The sequence below is a fragment of the Anguilla anguilla genome, chromosome 12 (genome assembly GCF_013347855.1).
Source record: "Anguilla anguilla isolate fAngAng1 chromosome 12, fAngAng1.pri, whole genome shotgun sequence".
Lineage (NCBI taxonomy): Eukaryota > Metazoa > Chordata > Actinopteri > Anguilliformes > Anguillidae > Anguilla > Anguilla anguilla.
The window spans coordinates 23,760,291-23,786,072 of NC_049212.1; the positions used below are offsets into that span (position 1 = coordinate 23,760,291).

At 41.7% G+C, this 25,782-nt stretch overlaps 1 protein-coding gene across 1 annotated transcript in view; it reads right to left on the bottom strand.

Moving 5' to 3' along the window:
- Positions 1-25,782, bottom strand: part of fat3a (FAT atypical cadherin 3a) — a 159,994-nt gene that overhangs the window by 128,563 nt on the left and 5,649 nt on the right. The window contains 6 exon segments of the mRNA XM_035385144.1: positions 17,651-18,677; positions 18,679-18,764; positions 18,767-18,787; positions 18,790-19,658; positions 19,660-20,821; positions 20,824-20,955. Of these exon segments, the coding sequence (XP_035241035.1) occupies positions 17,651-18,677; positions 18,679-18,764; positions 18,767-18,787; positions 18,790-19,658; positions 19,660-20,821; positions 20,824-20,955 (3,297 nt within the window).

Sequence of the window (25,782 nt, forward strand, 5' to 3'; positions counted from 1 at the left end):
AGCTTCTCAGGCATGAAACAGTTAATTTAACTGGAATTAAAAAAAGAATAAGGAACAGATGCAGCATCTCACAAAGTCTTTAATCACAGATGCGTTTTAAGCAAATTAGCCAACAAGGCAGCAAGCGACAGCACTGCGGGTCAGAATTCACGGGACAATGCATGAGTACAAGATCATACAATCTCAAAATTGTGTCTCCTCGAAGTCTCAAAATTGCAAAAGTTTTGACTCTTGCAGCACGAATGGGTCCCGGCAGAGCTCATCTCTCCCAACACAGGCGTGTTAAAACCAGTTTAATTCAGTGCAACACATTTTTTGAGCTGATAACAAATTCAATGGCAAAACTGACCAGCACAGTCTCAAAAAGGAAAGGCGGCTTCCGTTTCAGACACTAATAAGACCCTCAGCCTGCAGAAACATACTGCCAGCACACCATGCGCTCACAGTTCTGCAGGACTTGTGAAAGGCCATCGTCCACATTTGCGCTGAGCGCACGCGCTTTGGCAGGGCTTTTTCTGCTGCGTGACAGTTGGAGATCTCCTGGCCTGGTTGACTGTAAAAGGAATGATGGCGGTTGGATACGGCAGAAGCGTAAACAGAGACGAGTCCGTGTGTTTTCCTAAGTGTGGGAGCTGTTTGTAGAACGTGTCAGAGCAGGCAGTTAGTGGGGCAGGCCTGAAGGCCGCTGAGTACCGAAGAAGTGTAAGCAGGATTCATAAATAAACCGACTTTATTGCACTTGTGAGCCCAGCCTTGCGTTTGAAGGTATTAGCCATTGCACTGTCTTGGTCATGGCCCACAGCCCGTGGATGCTGTCAAATTTACAGGGATGAAGCCATAATTAGGTCACCTGCTTTAAAACAATATTTTTTCGGAGGGCAATTGCCGTTCTCCCACTTGATGACAATTCAAGCAGCATCTGCCATCAATCACTTCTGTCTATATTCGAATCACAGAGGCCTGGTGCGCGGACAAGCTCACAGAGTCAATATTCATCAAACCCGTGTCTGACAACTGTATTAGATTCAATCCTTTAATTCCAAGATTGGCCATCATTACATCGATTCCCATCCTCAGCCACCCTCAACTTCGTTTGTCTCTCTCCCTGATATGAGTTTGTCTCAATTATGAAATTGATTTGCAACTCTGGGGCACTACTGGCCATTTCAGCTGCGGAAAAGGCAGACGGGGGACTGTTTTTAAAAGCATGTAAAAAAACAAAAACACTTTGGCCTTACAGAGGACATCAAACAATGAAGTCAAACCCCTTGTCTTTAACCAACTGTCCAATAGGCCAATGATTCCCTGCATCCTTTAAGAACATAAGCATAAAACTTTACATTTTCACTGATCCGCCACAGAACACTCTCCCCAAGGCCAGATTCTTATCTGTAGTTGAAATCTTCACATAATCCTCGACTACATCGAGGGAACAGAGGAGCGTCAAGCCATGAGGGCTGTGCCTTCCTTGTGATTTATGAGCACGGCTGCTTCGCATGCTCTCTGCGTGCAGATGCATCTGTACCATGGCAGCCGGGACTGATGTCACCCAGGGCCTTCCTCTCTGCCTTTCTTCGGCTGCTCTGCGGCTGCCAGGCTCTGAATCAAATCTCCTTTTGATTGATCCTCAGCTGCGGACGAGATACCGTCTCGGCAGTTGTTTAGCACCACCATTAATTACGGCGTGTAGTGTGTGCGCACGGGGTGGCACGTGTGCGTGGTAATCAAATTAGCCATGATTCATCGCGGTAATACATTTCACAATCTTGATAATGATCTACTAGCATGGTCTGACCTGTATCACTGCCTCACACGTTATTCCAAATTAAACAAAGTCCCCCCCCCCCAAGAAAGCTTCCCAGACGAGGGCTGTGTCCCATCCATTGATTAAAACCAATTAGGATACGTTTAGACCGCCTGGTAAAAGTGACCCAATTCCGATTTTTTGCTCATGTACTATGAACTTTTAAACAGGAAAAAGCATATGGAATCAGATATTTTCAGATCTATTTTGGGTCACTTTCATATGTGGAAATAAATCCGATAGGAATTGGATTTCCGCCAATGAGACTGTCTTATAAATGCACGTATCAGAATTTTCTGGTCATTCCGATTTGCATATCATTCAAAATGCAATATTCTCACACTTTTTTGCATTTGAATGACGCATAACATATATCACTTGCACAGCCACTCTTCGCTGGTAATGGTAAATGTTAAAATAAGTTTAATGGAGGACAAAGGCTCAGTCCAGCGGTGAAAACCAAGTGTAGCAGTCAGTCCGCCAGAGAGGCAGATTGGTCTCAGCTGCGTCGGCTGGTGGGGAGAGCACACACACCTGGGCTGCGTTAGCTAATCAGTCCAGGTGCTTAAAGGTGTGCTGCTCTCCACAGTTCAGGGCTGAGAGCGGGAGCTAATACCGAGAGCGCGGTTTTGATTTTTGTTTTGTTCATTTTGAGCACTAATGTCAAAGAAAGGAATCCTCAGCTCGGATGCTAGAGGAGCTGGACCTGGCCGGGAAGGCAGGTCAGCTACAGAGCAGGAGAACTGAAAAGTTGCTTCTCTGTTTTACTTTCTTTTGTCTTCGTTATTTTAGCTTGTTGTTTTAGTTTACTGTTTTTTCCCGGAACCCGTGAGGGGGAAGGGTGAAGTGGTCCGTTTATATTATTTTGTGTTTGTGTGTGCGCGCTCTCACTCCATGCGACAGAAATGGTGTTCTCTGGTACTGCCATCTCCCTTTCCAGGGGTGTCACACTGGCTTGTGACACCAAGGTTACCTTCTTTTAAGTATGTGTGGCGAAGAGTCAATATAGGCCAAAATACAGGAGTAGATATAAACAGGTCAAAAAAATCAAATGTAGGCAAAAAACTGGAACTGGGCATAACACCTTGTGGTGTAAACATAGGCTTAAAGGCATTTTCATATAATTCCCCAAATATAAAAGAATCATTATATGAATGGAAATCAGCATGTAATGATGCCAGGAATATTTTCCACGCTTTCATAGAAATGATGGTCTAAGGACTTCCTGCCCTGGTATTGGATAGTTCAGGAGGTCAGTTCCATTGACCTATGTCAGCAGATCTACCAATAGAGCACATATTTAGGGTGTTTGCTGACTGCCCCCTCTCCACTCTCCCTAAATTATAATGTGTTATTTGTTTATTCTTCTCCTCTTCCAGTGAAGCTGACACCCCACAGATCTTTTCAAAAGACCCCCCATGGAGTCATTTTCTCCCATGTCACTCATCTCTGAGGAACATTAGCATTCCTTTACATATTTCATTTGTTCAGTGTCAAAAGAGCTGAAACCAACTGTCGTACCATGTGGTGGGGTGGTTAAGGGACAGTATGTTAAAAAATCTTTTTAAAAACTAAGCAACCAAAAAAGCATTTTTTTTAAAGTAAGGAAGGACATTAGACCACAGCGGCTACCACAAAATATGGAAACTATGAACAATCACAACAACAGGTCTACTGTTAGTGGGACAACACAAATATGCAGCTCTGGAATAAGACACTGCTGTTATCATGCACAGCAACTAAAACTAACCATCTCCACAGAGAGATGGCAGTTATGTCAAACAATGGGGACTCACAAAGTCAATGCCAAACATAATTTGTATTAACTTCACAAAGCAAGGGAGATGAAAGGAAAAAAATGCTCTCGTATTGAATTGTGCAAGAACCAGCATTCTTACATGGGGCCTGACAGGAGTTTGAGGTTTCCAGTGTTTAGATGAAGGCTTTCTCTGAGCCACTGGAAAGTGAGAAAGAGAGTGTCCCTGTTTGTTTAGCACACAGCCCGTGAGCCAGACATCGGATGGGCACAGACCAAGCCCTCCTCTGACTGAGCATTCCTCCTTGTGGAGCAGTATCCTAGCAACTTCAACAAAGACAACAGATTTCCAGTAACTTAAATTGTGGGCCAAAGGAACCTCTTCCTTCCGCTTCAAATGCCATGCTTGACATTCTCTCTACTTGTCCCTTTCTTTCTCACCCACAACACACACATGCACAAATACGCTTAAATATACACACAGAACGGGAAACTCTGTGAGCTCCTATTGTGCCGGACTACCCTGATATGTTGACATCATTTGGAACTGGGAAGAAAAATAACTGTTCCCAGAAGTTCAGAATGCAGGCTATCATTAAGTTGCAGTGGTGGTTAGAATGTAGATGACAATCTTATCCAAAAGTATGCACGTGAGCACTGTTTCTTTCCATTCCACCAGTCCAGCAATCAGAGTGACCTGAGATTCTGTCTTCCTTCTTTTCTCAATCCATCAAGAAATACTTCCAACCACAAAACCAAAGTTGGGTCCTGCTTATTTTCATGCTCTCCCTATAATCTACCAGGGAGATGAAACGAGCAACTGTCACCTCTTATTCAACAATGTAACATCATTAATTCACTTTGATAATTGACTCTAATACCAGAAGGGGTGTTCAAATTCTCTTTGGGCTCGCATTTGCAAAGCAGTGCCAGAGTGAAGATGAAGATGCTTGGTGACAATGTCTTTCCTAATGTCGTCACTGTCAGTATAGTCAGGCATGCTCAGAAAAGGAGTTTCCTCCAGGTCAAACTATAGCCTGCAGCCTGAAAACTTTACTTGTGGCACGCTCAATTCAGTCTCGTGTAAACAGGGACGTGTGGCGCTTAAAGAACACCGAAGTGTCATTGGGCGAAGGGAGCAGCATCAGTCAGGCCTCCCAGTCCTGAATCTGTATGGGGACAGGGAGGGTGAGAGCAACCGCGAATCAAAGCTCATGGCCTTTACTCCACCACAAGCACTACCGAAACACTTCATCACACCAAGGACCACCACAGAAAAGGGGGACAAGATGAACAGAATGCTTAAAAGGAGACTGGGTGTTGTTCTGAAAGGAAACAAATGAGGGAGCCATTCATCCCATGTCAGTCATCCAACTACAAGTGACTAATTGACAACAGCGGCTCACAAACTCGCAGACTGAAGACAGCTGGTCAGTCACTCTATACTCTATAAGGCCAAGAGCCTTTCAAAGAGTAGCCTGTCCAAACTTCGTTTTTTTATTTGCTACTCTCAGTTTATTTTTATTTTTTTAAACTTAGGACTCAAAACCAGGTAAGAATTTACTCGTAGTTAGACAACATCTAATGAGGTACGCAGCTGTCTGTGAGGTCATCTAGTCTGTACGTAGGTGATGCTGTGTCAAACTCTGCACAGCAATGATTGAGGAAGTTGTAGAAGTGAATTTCCTCAGAAGAGGCAATCCTACTCAGGAAAGAGATAAAGACGTGATTGTAATCAGACCAAGTTTATAATAAAAAGGACTTTTTAGAGGGAGATAAAGGAAGATAACTTACCAGTTGCAGAGGACCTTTCTTAGTTTGCTTCAGTCTGTTTTAGGCTATATGAAACTATTGTATGAATATAATCAAGTGACAAATCTGAGAAGAATCTTTGGCAAGTAGTTTTAACTAGGTAACCCATAAAATATAATACAGGCATATCAGTCAATCCAGATGATTCCATGTTTTCATTTTTGCTGGATATCTGCTTACTTTCAGACCATGGGAGTATAGAAGAAAATACATTGACAGCCCTCAGTGTCAAAGTCCGATTTAACTTTTTTCCTAGAATATATAATTTTCTAGAGACCCAGACATTCACTACCACAAAATTCAGAGGCTGTGGCTCTCACGCAGACAGACGGACAGACAGAGGCAGGGCTCCCAGTACAGAGTTCACAGGAGTGGCTCCAGTGTGCGGCCACAGCGAGACAGAGGGATGTGGGCATTACTGCTGACTGGCGCTGAGCTCAGAGGCTCTGGCCAGGAACACGCTGGTCTGGCAGGGAAAAGCAGGGAGTCAGCACAGCGCCACCGCCCCTGATCCTGACACCAGGCACACACAAACATACACACACACGCACACACACACGCACAAATATCCATACAGACACACACACAAACATACACACACACATGCACACAAACACAAACAAAAATATCCACAAAGTCGCATACACGCACAGCCATACAGGCACAAATATCCACAAAAAAACACACACACACAGGCACAAATATCCACCTACACACACACAAACATACACACACAGACACAAATATCCACACAAATATGCCCACACACAAACACACACACAACCATACCTACACGCGAACAAATATCCACACATACAGGCAAAAGTCTAAACAAAAGTCAGGCCCTAGGCACAAGTGAGATGCAAACATACAGAAGTGAGGTATCAGACCTCAATCAAAAGACATTAGCAAGGATTTCATCAGCATATATACTTAACAAGCTATTATGTTCATTACGGATGATTATTTCATCTAGACCATTAGTGAGGAGCTAGGGGGGCGACATAGCTCAGGAGGTAAGAGCGGTTGTCTGGCAGTCCGAGGGTTGCCGGTTCGATCCACGTACTGGGCGTGTCGAAGTGTCCCTGCGCAAGACACCTAACCCCTAACTGCTCTGGTGGATGAGAGGCATCAATTGTAAAGTGCTTTGGATAAAAGCGCTATATAAATGCAGTCCATTTACCATTTACCAAAACCATAGTATTAATAGTCTTTTTGTTCTCATACATGTAGGCCTACTTCATTTGGGTCTACTTTTCCTTTACATTCCATTGTTTTTACTTTTTAAATTAAATATTCCTGCAGGATAGTCTTGAACGGTACTTTAACTGAAAATAACCTAATTAACGAGAGGCCGTTGAAACAAAAATGCATACTGTGCAACTGTATGTAGCATAGTTTCTCAGAGCGGCTCCTTTAAGCAGGGTAAATGGAATGGAATCCCTGAATTTTACACATGGAGATCAGGTTAATTTGAATAATCCAATTAACACTCTGACGCCACAGCCGAAGCCGTGTGAAGATCAGCGCTCAGACTGTGAAGGAAGTGTCATTTCCACGTGACGAGCACCCTGATTAAGGCCCCAGCGGTGAAAATGAACAATTAAGCCTCGGCTATACACTATTTCCAGAGTCTAAGACAAGAAACAGAAGATGGCAAAATCACTGCCTGATGATGTTCCCAGCAACGCTGGAGAAGGTGTAAAATAGACTGGGCCAGAGGGTAACAGGTTTGAACTGCAGGTGGGACACCACTCACATACCTTTAGCAGCTTCTATACCGACACCTCAATAGCGTGTCTTGTTTGTCAGATTACAGTACGTTTGGTGTGTTCCCCTTGCTTTCACACTGCAGCCTGTGGGATGCCAGTTTGGGATGATGGAATCCAACTGTCATAGATTATGTGACCTGCATCGCCCTGCCAGTCAGTCTGCTTTTGCTTTCATACTTATGGTAAAAAGTAAGCCAAGCAAACTTATTCAGTGGGAAGTAAAGGGTCTCCTGAGAAATGTACTTCACATGAATTGCTTCAGCATAACCAGCTGTACAATAGTGATATAGGATGATAATTAAGCAGATTATGAAGATGTCTGGAGCTGCCTTTAATAACAAAGGTATTTTCTCTACAATACATTCCATTAAATTGCCGATGAGTTCTCACACTCTAAATACAGAATTCCAGATATCAAATACTGATAATATGACAAAACAGATGTGATTGCATTCACAATGTTTTCCAGGAGAAATGGAATGTCATTCCAACCCAAACACAGATTCCCTGATTTTCTTTATATGCATAGCCACATACACGCACGTGCACAAGCGCTACACACATACCCACGCACACGCACACAGATGTTTCCATAAATTTCCACATGAGTCTACCCATTTGATCGGTGCCCCTGATGATGCACTGGAATTCCTGCACACTTACTCCAAACATGTGATCTACCTCTACCGCATAGCACAGCCCCAGTGGAACACCATTGCTTGCCATGGTGCTTCCACAGTTGCTTGTGAAATTATCTGGTATACATTCGAAATAAAGTTTAATTCATTACTTACTGATTAAACTCTGTGTTGCTTGCTAATCTGTTTTCTGCTAGCTTTAATTTAAATATTAAGTTACATGAAGTACTCAGTGCACACAAAATAAATTAATATCAATGTCTAGTCTGAACAAAATAAAAGAAATGGAAGAGAACATGCACCCTAAAATCCAGCAGTTTGCTAGGTGACTGCAAGTTACACTTCACACACCTGACCCCACTTCTCCTGAAGAAGTACAATCACTCGCCTGTCATTTGTTTTATAAGGTGGCTTTGAAAGAGTGCCAGACTCCAACCACATTATCAGCTCTTACTGACATTAGGGCATCTTGTCCCCTGAGGTTTACTTCGTTGAAGGGTAAGGCCACAATTCATTCACTTCTCACAACTGCACAGCTAACAGCACGCATATCTTATTATATTACCAACTGAGGCTCTCATTTATTTCAAGAGTAAATAAGAGGTAAATAACTACTAAGAATGGGATTAGTGACATTAATATGCTTGGAAGTGTAGATTCTCTGATGTCTAATGGCATATTAGTCATTTAAACAGGTGGATATTTGCTGAAATCATTATGTAAAACACATGCTGCAAGATAGTAACAGAAGCTGAGTGTGACAGCCTGGATTCAAAAGTGAAAACAACAAGGTCTAAATCCATATCCTTACCCACTACACCAACCCACTGAATTGCAGTGGTGTGATTTAAAAAAAATTAATTCTGTAAAGGAGTGTAACATTACCTAGAGTACATATAGATTCAGATACTGAAATAAATACACCCCAGAAAACCAAGTGGATGAGTGTTGTAGTTAGTGTATAGCATGGAGATAGAGGACTCCATGGTGGAGGATGGCAGTGCATTATTGTTACATTTCCTCTTGATGGTTAGAGACTATGACTCAAACCCAGCCTCACTCACAGCCCAGTCTGGCTCATACTGTACCCATGGCTGATTAGTATCTGCTGAGATGCACACACCTATAATTCTATGAATCACGTACACCTCTTCCTCTTTCTCTGCTTTATGCTCTTTCACGGTTGTCCACCGCAGTTCATTTGTGGCTTCTGTTAATCAAGCTAAAGCTCTGACAGATAATTGAAAAGTCAAGCAATTGGATCTGCACAGGTGAGGTGTGAATGAGGTCAATTGGCAATCATGTCTGAGTGTAGGAGATGAGTGTGAAGCGTTTTACAAAAGCGTGACCAGGCATTACAATTTGAGTGAACGCAATTATGCTTGCAGTTTTGCATAAATAGTGAAGTCTAGTTGTTGATATTTCAGCTTAGACTTTTGAGCACTCTTTCCACAGTACTGTTATCAGTAGGGATGCATGATGTATCAGCAACTGTACCGGCAACGGTCAGTGTATATTAAATTGATTGGTATCGGTCAGATGAAGCCGATATGGCAACCAATAGCCTAATTATTTCTCTATTCTAATGATTAAGCGTCATCCTGGTACAGGACCTTGACTGGAAACAACATAAGGCTACAACAACATAATTTAACTGGCTTATAATTCATTTAATAGAAGCAATATTAGTATTAATTATACCATTGTTAAACTATCATTAAATACTAACAATAAACTTTGGCCTAAGTCAAACATAAGGGCAGCTTTGGTTTCATAAAAACATTGAATGCAAAAATAAAAATAAATGCTTTTATTCAGAGATATTTAGAAAAAAAATGTATGCCGTTAATAGCCTATAATGAACAACAGTTGATAATAAAAAATAGGCTACCAATATCAAAACAGGAACTGAACACAAAAACAGCTGTTTCTGTAAAATGTATGCATGTAAAGACCACAAAACAAAGGCTAATTGAACTCAAATCCAAATGCCTTAAGTATATAGACAAATAAGCATATAGCCACCTTACCGTGACCATGCTTTTGGAGGACACTGCATTTTCTCAGCTATCATTCATAAGGAATGCCTATTAATCCTAGTATTTGCACAAAGGGTCTTGAAGACACAAGCTCCTGTGACATTCTGGCAGGGCAGGTGTGAATCCATCACTAGCTCACAGACCAGCCCACAGGCATTGGTCAAACTGCTTATAGCAAATTTTGCACAGAAACACTGTGGTGAAAATAAATGTACAAGAGCAGCAGAACTGTGATTGGGGAGCCATGTTAGAATTTGTCTATTGGCATCCTCCAGTCTCACCATGCCCTGTCTGCATACAGTCCTATAAACTTCAAAACCTGCAGTAAAATAAACTACCTTTTCAAAAAGAACATGCCTTATTTCAGTAAAGGGCCACCAAGGGTCAGAGCTGAGATCTTGAGCACTGTTTAAGCTAAGAAGTAGCTATATTCAGCTGCCAAAGGCAAGTATGCATCTTAACATAATAAACTAAAATACATACACACACGCAAGCTTTGAAGGAAAAATATAGGAGCATAAAAGTTAATGATGATAAAAATTCTTCATCACCAGTAATGGAATTTTAGGCCATAATACTATAATCTTGATGTGCCTCTTCAGGACAACAGACCTCGTATTTCTGTTTTTATAGCATTAACAGTGTCTTATTGAACCACAAAAAAAGAAAGAGAAGCTACTGTTTTATTCATGGTTGGTATTTGCAATAAATCACATTTGTAATGTTCACTGAATAAACAAGACATATGAAGTACTGCAATGCCCAACAAGGTCTTCAAAATAATTCTGTCTTGCTCTTGCAGCAGATTATTAAAAATAAAAGCAGCTACATAATAGAAATTCATGCTTCAGGAAATAGCAGCCATAGTATAATGTAAGATGATACAAACTGCTTTCCAATGTCTGCTTTTAGATCCTATTCACACCATGAAGGCCACAGACTAAGCTCCACTCAAAAACAGCTGCTGTGGAACAAAGGAAAGTAGATCCTGCGTATATTTGTGCTTGCACAAAACCAGAAAGGTGTAAAATAGCAAAGAGAACAAAAACACACATTTCACAATCACGGATGTCTTAAGCTTCAGGATGGTCAACAGAGAAACGCTGTTCATGTCAGAACAGGTCAGGCAGGGTCCCTCTTGTTGTCCTGGACATGGTGCTAAAGGTTTACATTACAGATTTTCCCCTACGTTACCTCTGCAGAGTCACAGTTGGTTGAGCGCAGCTACTAGAGTGAAAAAGGGGTGTATTCCCACTTTGTTTAATCCTAATTGGTTTCTGGGCCACATCATTCCTCTCCAAATTGCACACTGAATCTCCACACAAGGAAAAAAATACAGCCTGTGTGCAACCCAAACCACAAGCTATCATTACCAATGTTATTTTCTCTTGCACAGGAAATCGAGTATAAATTCGGCAATTTGCGGATTTAGTTCACCATACCGGATCCAAGAGTAAAGCCCTGTTATTGCTCCAAAAATAATTCCAAAATAAGGAGGTCCCCAGAAGCGAAAACTTCAAAGGCCGAGTCATAATCTACAGTCGTGTGTGTGAAGAGCCGTCTGAGGAGGACGCAGTCTTGCAGTGCGGTTAGGCTCTGAGCCCCTTTCTGTACCGCTTCCCGCTCGTCCGTACCTGAAAGCCTTCGGCTCGGCTGGAGACCAAAGTGCACCGGGCAGCGTTCACTCCGAGAGAAAGCAGGGAGACTTTCAAAGATGCTTTGCCTCCTCTCATGCAGAAACTCATTCAGCACACAGCGTGATTGGTGGATTCATACAGGCACTGGCATTCCACTGTGTGACCATCTTATACAACACTATACTAATAAACAATGTCTGACAAACAAACAGTCTTTTTCTCGATCTATGTGATCAACATAAATATGTGCTGCTGCCAATGACAAGTTTGTTTAAAAAAATGCTAATATACCAAATGAAATCCGGGCAAGAAAAAACAAGGATTTGATGATTTTGAGCAGATCAATGTGTGTCATGGATAATAAGAAGGAAGACACACCACAGTAAGCACAGTCAGAATATACAGAAGGCGCAGCTAAAATAAAAAAGCTAAATATAACGCGAACTGAAAAATCATCTTCCCTTGACAGAGAAGGCTGATGTTTGAAAACAAAGCTCTTGGGGCTCTCACGGGGCATCGTTTGCGAGAGTAGGCTATATGATCCTCAAAGCTTGATGCGTGCGTTTTCCTTCCGCCTGGAAACAAAGTGATGAAAAGTTGCTTGTACACCGGGGCTAAAAATAGCCCAGCTTCAGACTCAAAAAAATGAGAAGACATTCCAGGGTTAAAACATGCCCCTTCATTACAGAACAGAAGGGTCAGGCTAACTGCACGTAAGACCTCCAGCTACCTTTCGCATATTATTCCAATATATCTCCAAGAAATGCCTTGCTGAAGTCACGAGCCTGTTTGCTGACAACACAAAGAAATGGAACGGACCTTGTCAGACTGTTTGAGGTATTACACTGGATAAAGGCAAAAGCTTACGAGCTGAATTGATTAAATATAGGACACGCATTATCTTGGCCTCAGATCAAATGAGAAATTCAAACAAGCACAAAAGTCAGCTAAATGAAGCTTTGTATGTGAATGCACTTTTCACAAAAGTAACAATGGTTTAATGAATATTTATTTATGTTTTCTTGCATGTCTTACCGTATGGTGAAGTACCTAATGGAACTTGTTTATTATACAGTAAGCTATGGTATTTGCCTATACATAAACATTGCAAAGTAAAAGTAAACTGGGTAGGCTGGTAAGGGTTAAAGGAAGCATTTGCCAAAAAAGTAAATTACTCTTGATGGCATAGTAGAAAAATGTACCACGTTATATGAATGTTGGCATTAATGCTCTTGGCAGCTTGTATTTATCTTTGTGATTTTGTAATCAATCAATGTCAAGTTCTGGTCATGAAAAAAGAGGACCTATTACAGTATGAATCATGATACTTGTACTGGTATCATATCTCCAATAAAACTGAGGTAGCCTGACAGCATAAGTGTGCTGTGTCACGGTACTGTGTTACCTACACACCATTAACAAAAAAAGAAATCGATTAGAACAGAGTTGCAGAGAAGGATTTGAATGGATTCTTACCCTGTAAATAGTAGGCTATGGAGTGAACAACACTTATGACAAACCTTCAAATAGCCTAATACTGATAATCAGTACAGTATCAGCATTTGTGTGCACTACACAGTAAAATGTCCAGCGTTAATTCAACACTAACAGAGTTAACTCAACTATAACAGATAACATTTGGTCACCACTGGGACCAAATGTTATCTGTTAAGAGTTGAATTAACACCGGATGTTTTACTGTATACCTCTAGAGCCACATAAGCCAGATACTGAAAATCTAGCTGGGACAACAGCTTGTTGAATTTCTTTCAGACAATCCATACACATTGTAAAGGTCTCATCTGACCAGCCTTTCTTTCCTATCTAAACATCATGAAGGTTATTAAGAGGTGGCACAGTTCATGGCACGTTCAGAAAAAAATGTCAGAAAATTTTAACCTCCATATGACACTCCAATTATACTCACTTAGCCTCAACTCAAATAATCTTGAAGCTCCTTGTGCACATTTTCAACAAGAAAAGAAAACAAATTATTGAAACTTGAAAGCAGTTGTTGTTATTCAATGAAAATATAATAGCTTTTAATATACTGTGTGTATCCATCAAATTAGTTAAACTTCCCTGTTTCTTCCTTTTATGTTGAGTATTGTGTTCCCTTCTTTTCAATCAACAGATGCTCCTAGAGGGGAGAAGGACATTTCAACAAAGGATGTGCCAGTGTAGAAAAAATGCCCTTCAAAATGAATTGCCAAGGGAAAGAGGCATCTCCTTAGTCCTGCCAGCATTCTTATTCTCACTGTCTTTCTTAAAACTCAAATTATTTCCCATGGAAGGTGACACTGAGATTAAGCATCTTGACTTTAAGTGCTTCCTATTTATGCATAAGAGGAAAGGAAGTGCTCAATTACTAGACACTAGATTCACTGGGTGTTTGAAGGGGAATCCACTACAGAGATGTGCCCTTTATGCATCTGTAAGAGCAGGGGAGCAATTGCAGTGGGGAATTTTTATGAGCCCCTTATCCACTCTTGGAACTCAGAAGAACTAGGGCTAAGGGCCCGCCCACTTTTTCCACTATCTATTTCAGAGCACAGTCAAGCCACAAGTGGGGCTAACCTTTTTAACATATGTTCTGGTACTTCATCATGTAGGGGTCATGAGTGAATAGTCATTTTACACAAGGAACTTGGAACATTGACGTGTTAACTGTTTAGGCAATCTCCTGTTCACACAAGCAAGGACTATGCAGTATTGTTCCAGGTTAGTAGGATTCACAAATGATAGTGCTGGAAGGCTAATTGCTGTTCAACCAATGGTAAGTTACTGTAGCATGCTAGCCTAGGTGAGTGAAGACACTGAGTGTAATAAACATGCAGGGTACAAGTGGGGAAGTTACAGTACTGACAGTACTGTAGTGGACAGCGCTAGGTTTTGGTAAGCTGAATCCTGTTGAGACTAACATGTATCAGCAGTGAACACTATGTATGCGCAACTCAGCCAACATATACACCCTGAGGAGGTTTGGATTATTATTTTAGGTATGTACCCATATACAGCTAAATCTGAGACAAGCAGTAAAACGGGAAAATGTCAAAATGCTAAAACAAATTGGGCCTCGCATGAGAGAATGGTAATACTTCAGGCAGCATGAAGACCTAGTGATGCGAGAGTAGACCGCAGAGCTTGACGCATGACTTCCATTTAAGGCAGCTCCACTGTGCATGCGCTTCTGTCAGGTAGAATCCACAGCCCTGTGCTTCCTGCAGCCAGTGTAACCATAGCGGCAGCAGTGACCACGTTAAGGCTGTAATTGCGTTTGCAGTTTCACTGCAGACCTTTTGATTTATAGGCATTGCCAACTCGCAGCTAACAAGGGCTATAAATTTAAAACATCTCCTCTGTTCTTGGTCATCAGCGGGGGGACAGCAAGGGGCCTGGGGGGAGGGGGTAAAAGTGCCATAGGTTCTGTGGAATTACACGGTTTATTGAAGTCTACCCCTACCCCTTCCCCCACCACGACCAGTGTTTTTTTTTTCTCAAGCAGGAAATCATCCAAAACAAGTAGGCTACAGCATACACATGGCACATAGCTACCGCAACCTGAGCACCAAACATCCATATGTCATATATAATATAGTGAGCTCCATAATGGCTGGGACAAATGTCGGGCTCTGTACTCCAAAATTTTAGATTTGTAAGCAAACAATTCATATGTGGCTAAAGTGCAGATTCTCAGATTTTATTAAAGGGTATTTTTTCAAAGCCAAAAACTGGAAAATTCTTGATTGGTCAAGTCAGCCACCCGAACTGAATCCAATTGAACATCCGTTTCTTACGCTGAAGTGAAGACTTAAGGCAACTAGCCCCTGAAACAAGCAGGATCTGAACACGACTGCAGTACAGGCCAGGCAGATTACCACCAGAAAATATACTCAGCACCAGCTGATGTCTATGGGTAACAGACTTCAAGAAGTTATTGTATGCAAAGGATACGCAACAAAGTTCTCAACATGACTAATTTAATTTACATAGCCTAATTAAATTATGGTGCCCTGAAATGGGGAGACTGTATAAAATAAACAGAACACAGAGCCCAATGTACGTATGCACTGAGCTCCTTAATGTGTGGGACAAAAATGTATTTGTCCCACACATTATGGAGCTTAGTGCATATATACATATATATATATATATATATATATATATGAGAGAGAGAGAGCTATTACACCTTCATTGAATCGGCATATTGATTAGCCTATGTGCTTCAGCTGTGCTAACATTTATCAAGCTTCAGAAATGTGAGATAAGGCCAAACTGTTGCAACTTTTTCCTTGTCTTGTCTGTTCTCCTTGTCAAGTAGCCTACAATGAATAAGCCTCACATTGGAATTTTCAAGAGTGCCCTAATCTGTTTTCATATTTAATATAAACAAACCACATGCTTTACATTCACTTAAAGAGTACATTTAAAATGAGTCTTCTTCATCAAGTGTCACACCAAATGGGTTAAAAAAAATTACACAGTCCACTAAACTCCTTCCGCCTGAGTCATTACAAACACAAACATGGAACACAAGCCCAGCAGAAACAGCCCTGTCACGAATACAGTTACACTTGTTATTTGCACTTAGTGCTGCCGGTCATAATGGGCTTGTAAGTCACTTTGGGTAAAAGCATCTGCCAAATAAATGAATGCAAATGAACACAACCACTTGGAGTGCGTGTCACTTCTGGTCACTTCTGAGTGTTTTCCCTTTGTTTTCCAGTTGGTCGTCCAAGATGGGAAACAGAACACATTTAAGGAACCACATCTGTGGCGATGCTTCTAAGTTCCACAAATCAGAAAAATCCATGGCACACAGCCAGGGACAAATCGATTCCCCAGCACTGTGAAATACGAGCAAACACTGGAGATCCACTAACCCCCCGCATAACTCTGCAAAGCAATTCAGAGCGTGTGACATTTGTTGTGTTTTACAGTTAATAGGGATATTATTTCATGCCATCTTAAACTTAACTTATCCCAAAAGCAAAAAAAAAGTCCTCTGGGTATTTTATTTTTGTATCCCCCTCTCTTTTTCTGCCATTTCTTTCAAGGCTGTCACTCATGGTTAATTGTGCATGCCGTTTTGCTTTCAGCACTCATCCTGTAGCAAAGCTTTAAGCACAGTTTAGGGGTAGAGTTTGACTTCAGCAATAGGGTATCTGCTGTGCTTTCTTATGAATGTTTGAACTGGACTGTGTGACAGTAATTTGTCATTACATCATGGGAGTGCCTCCCTTGAAACATAGCCTAATCTATAAATTTTCTATGCTAAGTTTCTTAGCAGTGAAAGGACCCCGTAGGAAAGAAAGGTACATAAAGCACAGTACTGCACTCTGGTATTAAAGATATCTGCATCCTGTTTTAGTGGTTCTTTAATAAGAAAGAGTCAGAGCGGATTTCCTTACAAATTTCCTTCACAGTATCTTGCACTCACTGAAATTAAAAAAGGCAATTATCTTCTACATTTAAAAGCAAACTGCCCATTTTCATAATTCACACCATCTTTTGTGGCACAAGGCAAGCACAAGGCAGGACTGAACCATCATTTTCAGCATTACAAGCCTATTTTCTTTTCTTCTACATAGTCCTAGGAAATGAATAGCACATTCATTATGACATGTTTTGCGGACAGGAATGCATAGTGTAAATTAAATGACTAATATGAATAAATGCAATAATATCTCTTCAGCAAAATGTAACAAAAGCTCTGTCAATGAGGAGGAGTGTGCAGCTAACAGGGGAAGTGAAAGCCAAATGTCTGTGTGAGATGACATGACAACTGCCTTGCATGTAAATAAAGAGCACTGTGTGGTAATTCAATATGGCATCCAACTTTCCCAGACTAAAACTAATCTGATAAACCATAGTTTAGCCCAACTTAAGAACAACTATCCAACATAAGCCTCAGTTCTACAATTAGATTCTTTATCATCCAGTGGACAGGCATCTAATGTACTCCTCCTACCCACAGTACTTACAGTACCTCCTACCCAAGGTACAGCAATATCAGGCACAGAATGCTGTTTTATAATTATCTTATGAACTGGATCTGGAAATAGACTGCTAGCCTATGATAATTAATTTTAAATCCATGCAAGGTTGAGTCAATCAGTCAATAAATAAATAAGTAAAAATATAAGTAAAACCCCAACAATGAAATGACCAACAACTTGGTCTACAACGTACCTGTTTCGTCATCGATGGAGAACCTGCCCAGCCCGCTTCCATCACGTATGGAGTACTGGATGTCTCCATCTCTTCCGGTGTCATCATCTCTGGCATTGACCTGGAGCACGCTGGTCCCTATCCGCGCATTCTCCTTCACAAAGCCAGTCAGAGCAAAGTCTGAAAAATAGGGGGCATACAAGTTCTCGTTGACATCTACCACCTCCACCTCCACAAAGGAGACGGAGAGCAGGGACACAGGCCTGCCTTTGTCCTTAGCACGCACAGTCAGGTTGTAGAACTGCTGCTTCTCATAATCCAGCTCTTTGGTCAGCCTGATTACTCCACTGGCTTTATCAACTTCAAACTTCCCATTGTAGTCATTTGCCAGGGAATATCTGACTTGGCCACCCAATCCCAGATCTGGGTCCTGGGTTTCCAGCCAGGCAATGGCAGTGCCAACAGGCAAATCCTCCAGGGCACGAGCATTGTAGAAGCTGGGGATGAAGGTAGGGGGGCAATCATTGACATCCTCAAGAGAAATCCTCAGCGTAGTGACAGAGAACTTCTGGCTCCCTTTCTCAGCCTTGTCACGCGCCTCAATTTTCAGGCTGAAAGATGAGATGAACTCCCTGTCCAGCTGGCCGGCGACATAAACAATCCCATTTGTGCTGTTTATCCCAAACTGAGTTGTGCTTGTCAGTATGGTGTAGTAAATCTCACCGTTAGGTCCCAGGTCTTTGTCCGTAGCTTCTACCTGAATTACCTCTGTGCCAATGGCAGTGTTTTCTGGGATCACAGTGTTGTAGCTGTCCTGCAAAAACTGTGGAGTGTTATCATTGGCATCCTCCACGTATATGGTCAACAGCCGCCAGTTGGATTTCTGTGGTTGGCCCAGATCATAGAGAGTGATATTGAGTAAATACCTATCAGTTTTCTCACGGTCCATCGGTAAAAAGACTGTTATTAGACCACTTTCCAAGTCAATGTTGAAACAGCTATCTTTGTTCCCATCTGAAATGACGTACAAAATTTGACCATTGAATCCTGGTATCTCCATCATAGGCCTTTACCTTGTAGACGCTTGTGCCAACACTGAGATCCTCACGTACTGATATGTCAGAAGGAAAGGATTGTCAAACTGTGGGGTCTGTCTATGACTGAAAACAGATCTATAAACCCTTCCTCAAGTTTGGGCTTACTGTTAGCTTTGGCTTTTTTAAGCAGCTTTTCTGCTAACCTTTGAGCAACTCTGGTTTCTTTGCAGTTGAAGCTCTTTGAAGTTGTTTTTCCATGTACAACAGAAACATTAACAAACATAGGGTCTGAGAAATTCTCTCCATCTGTGGCAGTTATTTTCAAACTGAAGACTCCATTTTTTGGATTAGCAGTAATCAAAGACCTCCTTAGAGAAAGGACCCCAGAGTCAGGGTTCAGTTCAAAGAAGCCTCTTTCATTTCCAGAGAGGATCTTATACTTCACCAGTTCCAACTCATCTATGTCTATAGCTGACATAGTGGTGATCACCTCGCCGATGGGGAAATCACGAGAGATCACCCCTTGACAAGCAATTTTCTCAAACAATGGCTGGTTGTCATTCACATTCTCCAAGTGAACCGTGACGTTTACTTCGTTCTCACGCCTGTAAGGCGCACCCCAATCAGACGCCCTGACTACGAAAACATAACTCTCGGAAGAGGATTCAAAGTCAAGCTCTTTAGTTGTAATTATAACACCAGAAAACTGGTTTATTTTGAACGGTAGAGACTGGAGGCTGGCTATACTGTAAGTTATATATCCATTCTCACCTTTATCATCATCTACTGCAGATACAGCGAGGATGCTCGTTCCGATGGGAATGCTTTCATTGACAAACACCTCATAATTAAGCTGAGCAAAGGTAGGGGTGTTGTCATTTGCATCCTCTACGGTGACTCGTACTTTCACCCTCAACTCACTGTCTACCTCAACTACCTCCAGCTCAAACACCTCCTGGCTTACCATGGTAAACTGGCGAGCTGTTGTGATAACCCAGTAAGGTGTTTATCTTGAAATATGCTGAATCTGTTGTAGGACTGAGAATGTATTCTGCATCGTCAGGTTCAGGAGAGATTTTCACGGCCTCTACAATAGTGCCAGGAGGCGAAATTTCATTCAGCGCAATTTCATAAACTTCCTTTTCAAATTTCACTTCCACAGGCTGGGGCCTTTTCACCAGCAAGTGGACTACCCTCACTGCTGAAAACTTCTGAGGGGAGCCCCTGTCCTTAGCCTGAAGGGTAAGGTTGAAGCCATTTGGGAAATTATCCCAATCTATTGGCTCTGATGCCTTAATCTGAAACTCACTGGCAACTGCTGACCTATCAAGGGTAAACTGTTCCAAGGGGTCTCCAGCTACGATGGAAACTGACTCTATTTCTCCATTTAAACCCTCGTCCAGGTCCTCAATGGTGATCACAGCATAAATCGGATCTTTATCCAGAGAAGAGGGAATGTGCGTTACCACACTTAAGACTGGTGCATACTCATTTATTCGCTCCACATGAATGAAGAGCTTTGCCGTGCTGCTCACCCCATTGTTCCCGTAGAGTTTCATACCCCGGTCAACAGCCAAAATCTCCAGGTCGTACCTGCTCTGCTCGTCCGTGTTCAACTTGCCACTCAGGGAGATCACCCCGCTGGTGGGGTGGACAGTGAAGAGTTCCACTTTTTCTTTAAAGAAGTAATAGAACTCCCCATTGGAACCAATGTCTGCATCAGTTGCTGTGACCTGCGCAATGCTAGTCCTCATTGGAGTGCTCTCGGGAATGGTGACAGAGTAAGTGGTAGGCGAAAACAAAGGTCGCAGGTCGTTCATGTCCAGCACCTGTATGTTCACTTTCGTCCACGTTTCCAAGACATCTCCCTTTACGGTGGCCTTCACAGTCAGCATGTAACTATCCTGTATTTCCCGGTTCAAGATGGCAGAATTCCCACCTTTAGTCCTAATGCGTAAAAAGCAGAAGTCTCCCAGAACATACTCCTCTGCTTTGAAGAATCCCTCCTCGTCCCCTGAAGTGATTCTGTATTTGATATCCCAGGAGCGATGGACTAGGGTAATCCCCATTTTAATTTTACTGTTGGCGTAGGTTCGTGCAGCGGAGTTCTCATAGACAGAGGCATTGTAGAGAGGATGCGTGAAAAAGGAAGCGGGGGACTGGCTCCAGGCTCCTGCAGGCCTTGGCAACAACAGGAGAGAAGCTGAAGGAGCAGGAGGGCCAGGCAAAGAACTGTCCGCATGCCTGCCCACTGGCCCATATTTACAGCCATGCCATCATTCTTCCATTCTGAAACAAAGAAGATGGAAAGACGTCATCAAAAGAGGCAAAGGGACAATGGGAGACTTTTGCATGGCAGTGACATACACAGTCTAGAACTTGACATTTCAACTCCTAGACTGACAAGCTACTAATACTCATATTATCAAAAAGATGGATCACAGTGCAGGACTGTCAAGAAGCCAAGCAATAAGAACCGCTGAGATCATGTTGTGGGTCATTTCTAAACATTGCCACTCAATTGCACGGTGTGGAAAAACCAGTAAGCTTTTTTTGAAGGAACAAGATAATTGTAAGGCAGAAGTCTACTAACGTATTTGCAGTTTCACAACAGTCAATTATCTAAAGAAAATACCAAACTTTAAAAGCATAATACAAAATAAGTAGCAAAAAAAGTTTTAAAGACAACAAAAATATATATACGTTGATTGAAATATATGCCCAAAGTACATGTGCATATGTAACCTAGTCAGGTTTTTATGATATAATGTCAAATGCACTTTTTTTTCTTGTCCAAAAAGAGAAAGCAGCACAAAATAAGTGGCCACAAATATGCACCCTTCCCAGAGCTGAGAGAAGTCATGGTACTGTAAATGCTATGTTGGGGAGATAGAGGAAGCCCACAGTGGTCACAATATGATGACTTCTCGTTTCCACTGGCGGGGTCCACCATCGGCTGGCTGAGCACATATAGCCTATCTGAATCCACATTTAATAACAGCTTAGAGAAGAAGTGCCCACCATATCCATTACTATCCATCTGCACACATCCAAAAACAACTGACTTTTTATAACCCAAGCTAAATCCAAACCCTACAAAAACAAAGCTAGCACTTTGGTCCAGTTTTTTGGGAAAACAGTTTACATTGTCAAGACCATTTTACCATGCTAAGGTGGTAAAAATACTTAAAATACAGTCTGGATGGTTGTCCTGAAAATAATGTTAAGATGCATGGTTACTTTTACCAACAGAATAGTAGACCATATTTATGTATCAAAATATGAATGAAGTAGCTATAATTTTTACACATAATAAATATTATTATATGATATATTCTCTACATTTTAATGTGAATATATTGTACCATTATTACAATAACTGATGAGGACATCATATATTAATTTAAAAAATGGAAAATGAATCAGTCATTTCCACATAATGAAATAAAAATTACCATAAGGGGTGGAGGGTTCAGGTAAGAAATGATTCTGACAGAATCCAAGAGGATTAGCAAATAAATTCTCACTGTTTGCTGAGACTAAGTAAAATATGTACCCAACACATCTCAGAGTTTCAATATTGATTGGTGTTAGTATGTGGCTATTTTTCAATGTTTATTTTTTATTCCTCTCAACCCTTACCCGTTTCTGCTTAAGGCCTTTTAAAGTATTTCACAAGAACTGCTCAAGGGATTAGTCACAGGTACTAGTCACCCACAATTCCCCTGCATCCGCACAGAACAGAAAAACATACCGCAATAAGAAAAATAAATGTGAGAGCCATATTCTAGAAGTTTCAGGTTTGGTATTTTTTTTCCTAACAAAATAAATTACTATTAAGTAAAGTAGGCTGTATTAGCTATTAAGTACTGGGTGGCAAACAGGTATGTGCTGGTGCCTGCACTTTAAACTGAGGGGAAATATTATTCCCGGGCAATTCACTCTCTGACCCTACAGCACCACTGCAGACAAGTGTAATAAAGGCACGCTTCATGCATCTAAGCTTGCTGCATCGATACCTGAGACTAATGAAGCCTATCTTCAGCCTTTCTCTCAGTTCTGAAGACTCTGGTTAGTATGCTACCCACAGATTACTGAAGCCAGGCAAACTTCCCCAAGGATGAAGATTGCTTAAAATGGACAGCAAGTTCAAAAGATCCTTCACATCAAGTTATGCAAAACGAGAATGTTGGGGGAGGGGGGAGGGGGGAGGGGGGGCGGGGGGGCGGGAGGAACGTATTTCCATAATGCATGAGTTGTAGTTTTTACGACAGAAGCTGATGTTTGGACAGCTCCGCTGTGGTGCTTTTTTCATTCATGTATGCTGCAATCCCTCAGCATTAAAAGCCACACCTTCTCTGAGGTGTTCTCACCTGCCAGAGACAAAATTGAAACATTCCTAACACCGTGTAGCACTCCCCAAAGTGCTATGGCCCAACCTCAAACCTTCAGCCAGCTTATCGTCCAGCCACAGGCCACTGTAATTCAAGCTCTTCCACACTGGCTGCGGGGCGAAAAGACGAAGGCCTGATAACCTCTTTATACTCTTCATCACATGTGCTCACTGTTTGCATACAAAACAAAAAAAGCAGGTGTACCTTCTAGTCGCAGCATTGATGTAAGTACAACATTAATGCTACTTCTAGCAAGCACCCTGCGGGTGTGTGCGCGCGCATGTGTGAATGTGTGTGTGTGTGTGTGTGTGTGTGTGTGCAAAAAAAAAAACTGACCAGTACAAACTGCCCTGAGGGGACAGCATGAGTAATCTGCACTGTGGGACTCCTGTCACAACTGTACTCTGTGTGGTTCAGATCCAACAATGGTTTGAAGCATACACCAGAGCGCGCTTGCCTGTTTGATTTCTGATGTCCATTGATCTTAATTTCATAATGTTCCTTTCCTTGTCACACATCATATTTGCCCCATTTTTGTTGTCACTATTCATTTGAAACAGGTTCACTTGCTTTGTTTTCTGATTTATGGAATAATTCATCCATGAACAAGCCACATCATAAAAGATAGGATAATACAAAGAAAACCCATCTTAAAACTTATTTGATCCAAATCTTTGAAATGGCACCAGAGGATCTGCCAGCAAATTTGACTGAAATAGTGGTGTTTCAGTTTGGCCCAGAAGCATTAGGCTACTTAGTGTAATGATTTTTATAGCACTGCATACATTGGTCCTCATGCCAGTGTGATGCTGAAGGACTAAAAACAATGTTTGTCAAAAAGCCTTCACTCCTCAAAAACCTTGAGGCTTAAGTTTGGTTTCAGAATTCACCTTCAACAGATCTTAACCGCTGGCAAAAGTACCTGTGCTTCTGCAGTCATTTCCTTTTGGTTCATTTTCTTATTTTCTTTCCAGTGCATCAGTGAAACATGCCTACTTGTTTGAGCACAAGCATCTTGTTCCTGCGGAAGTCCTCACCCTTAATTGGAAAACAGGACGAGTAAACGAACAGATTCTTCCGTAATGTTTCTCCGGTCTAAGAGCACTGCAGTCACAAGAGTCCTGCTCCGCTCTCTGACCCTGGAGTGGTGGGGATAATTAATTCCACTGCTCATCCACTGCAATATGCTTTTTCAGCCTTTACGGGGCTGTATCCATCAAACCTGACTGAGCAGCAGTCTCCCAAGACCTAAGGCTAACTCGTTACGTTATCTCGGCTTTAAGTAAATGAGCACAAAATCTTGCAGGGGCTAAAATAAAATGCCACTGAGAACCTTAATGAGAAAGCTGCTGATGAAAAAATGGGATCTGCAGTGTTTGTGAGGGGGGCGACGAAGTCCACTGTCACACAGAGGAATACTGTAAATTTAGCCTCTGTTAACATAGCTCAACAAAACAAAGAAGAAGGCAACCGGAGAAAGAAGAGACGGTAAGAAAGAGAAAGGGACAGAAAGACAGACTACAACGCTCAGCACTTAGTTATCCTGGATGGGAAATGTGATTCAAATTGAGCTCAAAGAGGAAAAGTAGATGGGCCTCATCCTCCTGGGCTACAAGCTCAGCAGAGCATTCCGCATGCACTCTGACTCTGTTCTGTGCGTGCGACCGCTAACTCATTTACATGCCAAAGCTAAATCTGCGCCGCTGCTAAGTGCAAACGCTGTTCTGCACTATCCTCAGCTCCACGGGCGGACCAAGGGCGAGACCGGCGTGCATGCCATCCTTTCGTACCACTGAGAATGCTAATACAGCAGGAAAAAGTGCTAAAAAGTACCGTAAAAGTGATGGGAAAAGCAGCGGCCCTATCCCGAACGGACGGGGAAGCAATTTAGAGCCATTTCCAAAGTACCCTTCCACCTCTGCAGTCTGCAGACTGCACACTAAAATTAAAACCTTTTTCAGGCTAATTACCATCCTCTATCAGCTTGACTACACTACTTTCAATGTGTCAACACAATGACATTCATAAGCATTTTTAAATATTCATATGCTTCTAAGTAACTGTGACAGTGTAAACACTGACTCGGGCATAGTTTACATCTGTTGATGTTCGTATACAGAAATATTTATATTGCATAAACTTGTGAACGATCTTATGGTCTGTCATATTCCTACCACAGCAAAAGATAATTTTCTCTGTTAATTCCATTAATATGAAATGACCATGTGTACAATTCCCCTGCATACGTTTCTTCCTTTTTCCAATTTCTTGTCAATCAGAAATTTCTACCCTACCAGGGTAGCAATCCACCAGTAGACAAGATCAACCCGGGGACCTTCTCCAAAACTGAAAGTACTATGCTTTGTTATGGTAGCCCTGTAATAATAATAATAATAATCCTGAAAACAATTATGCAGATTATAATACAGTATAAACACAGACACACATTTTACACATTGGCACTTATTAAATGAAAGGTAGGCATGCAATATACTGAATATATAAACTGTAGCCATGATAAACATGGCAAAGGTGACTCCTATAATCCAAATCTATACTCTACTTGAGTCAAGCTGTTCTTCAACTATGGCCAAAAACTACTGTATACAAGAGACAGACTGATGGTCAAAAAAGAAGTGATTCATTCATTGATTTTATTTCATAAAGGACCAAGACACAATGTTGACATCATTTCATTTGTAAAATAAACTGAAACAGTGTA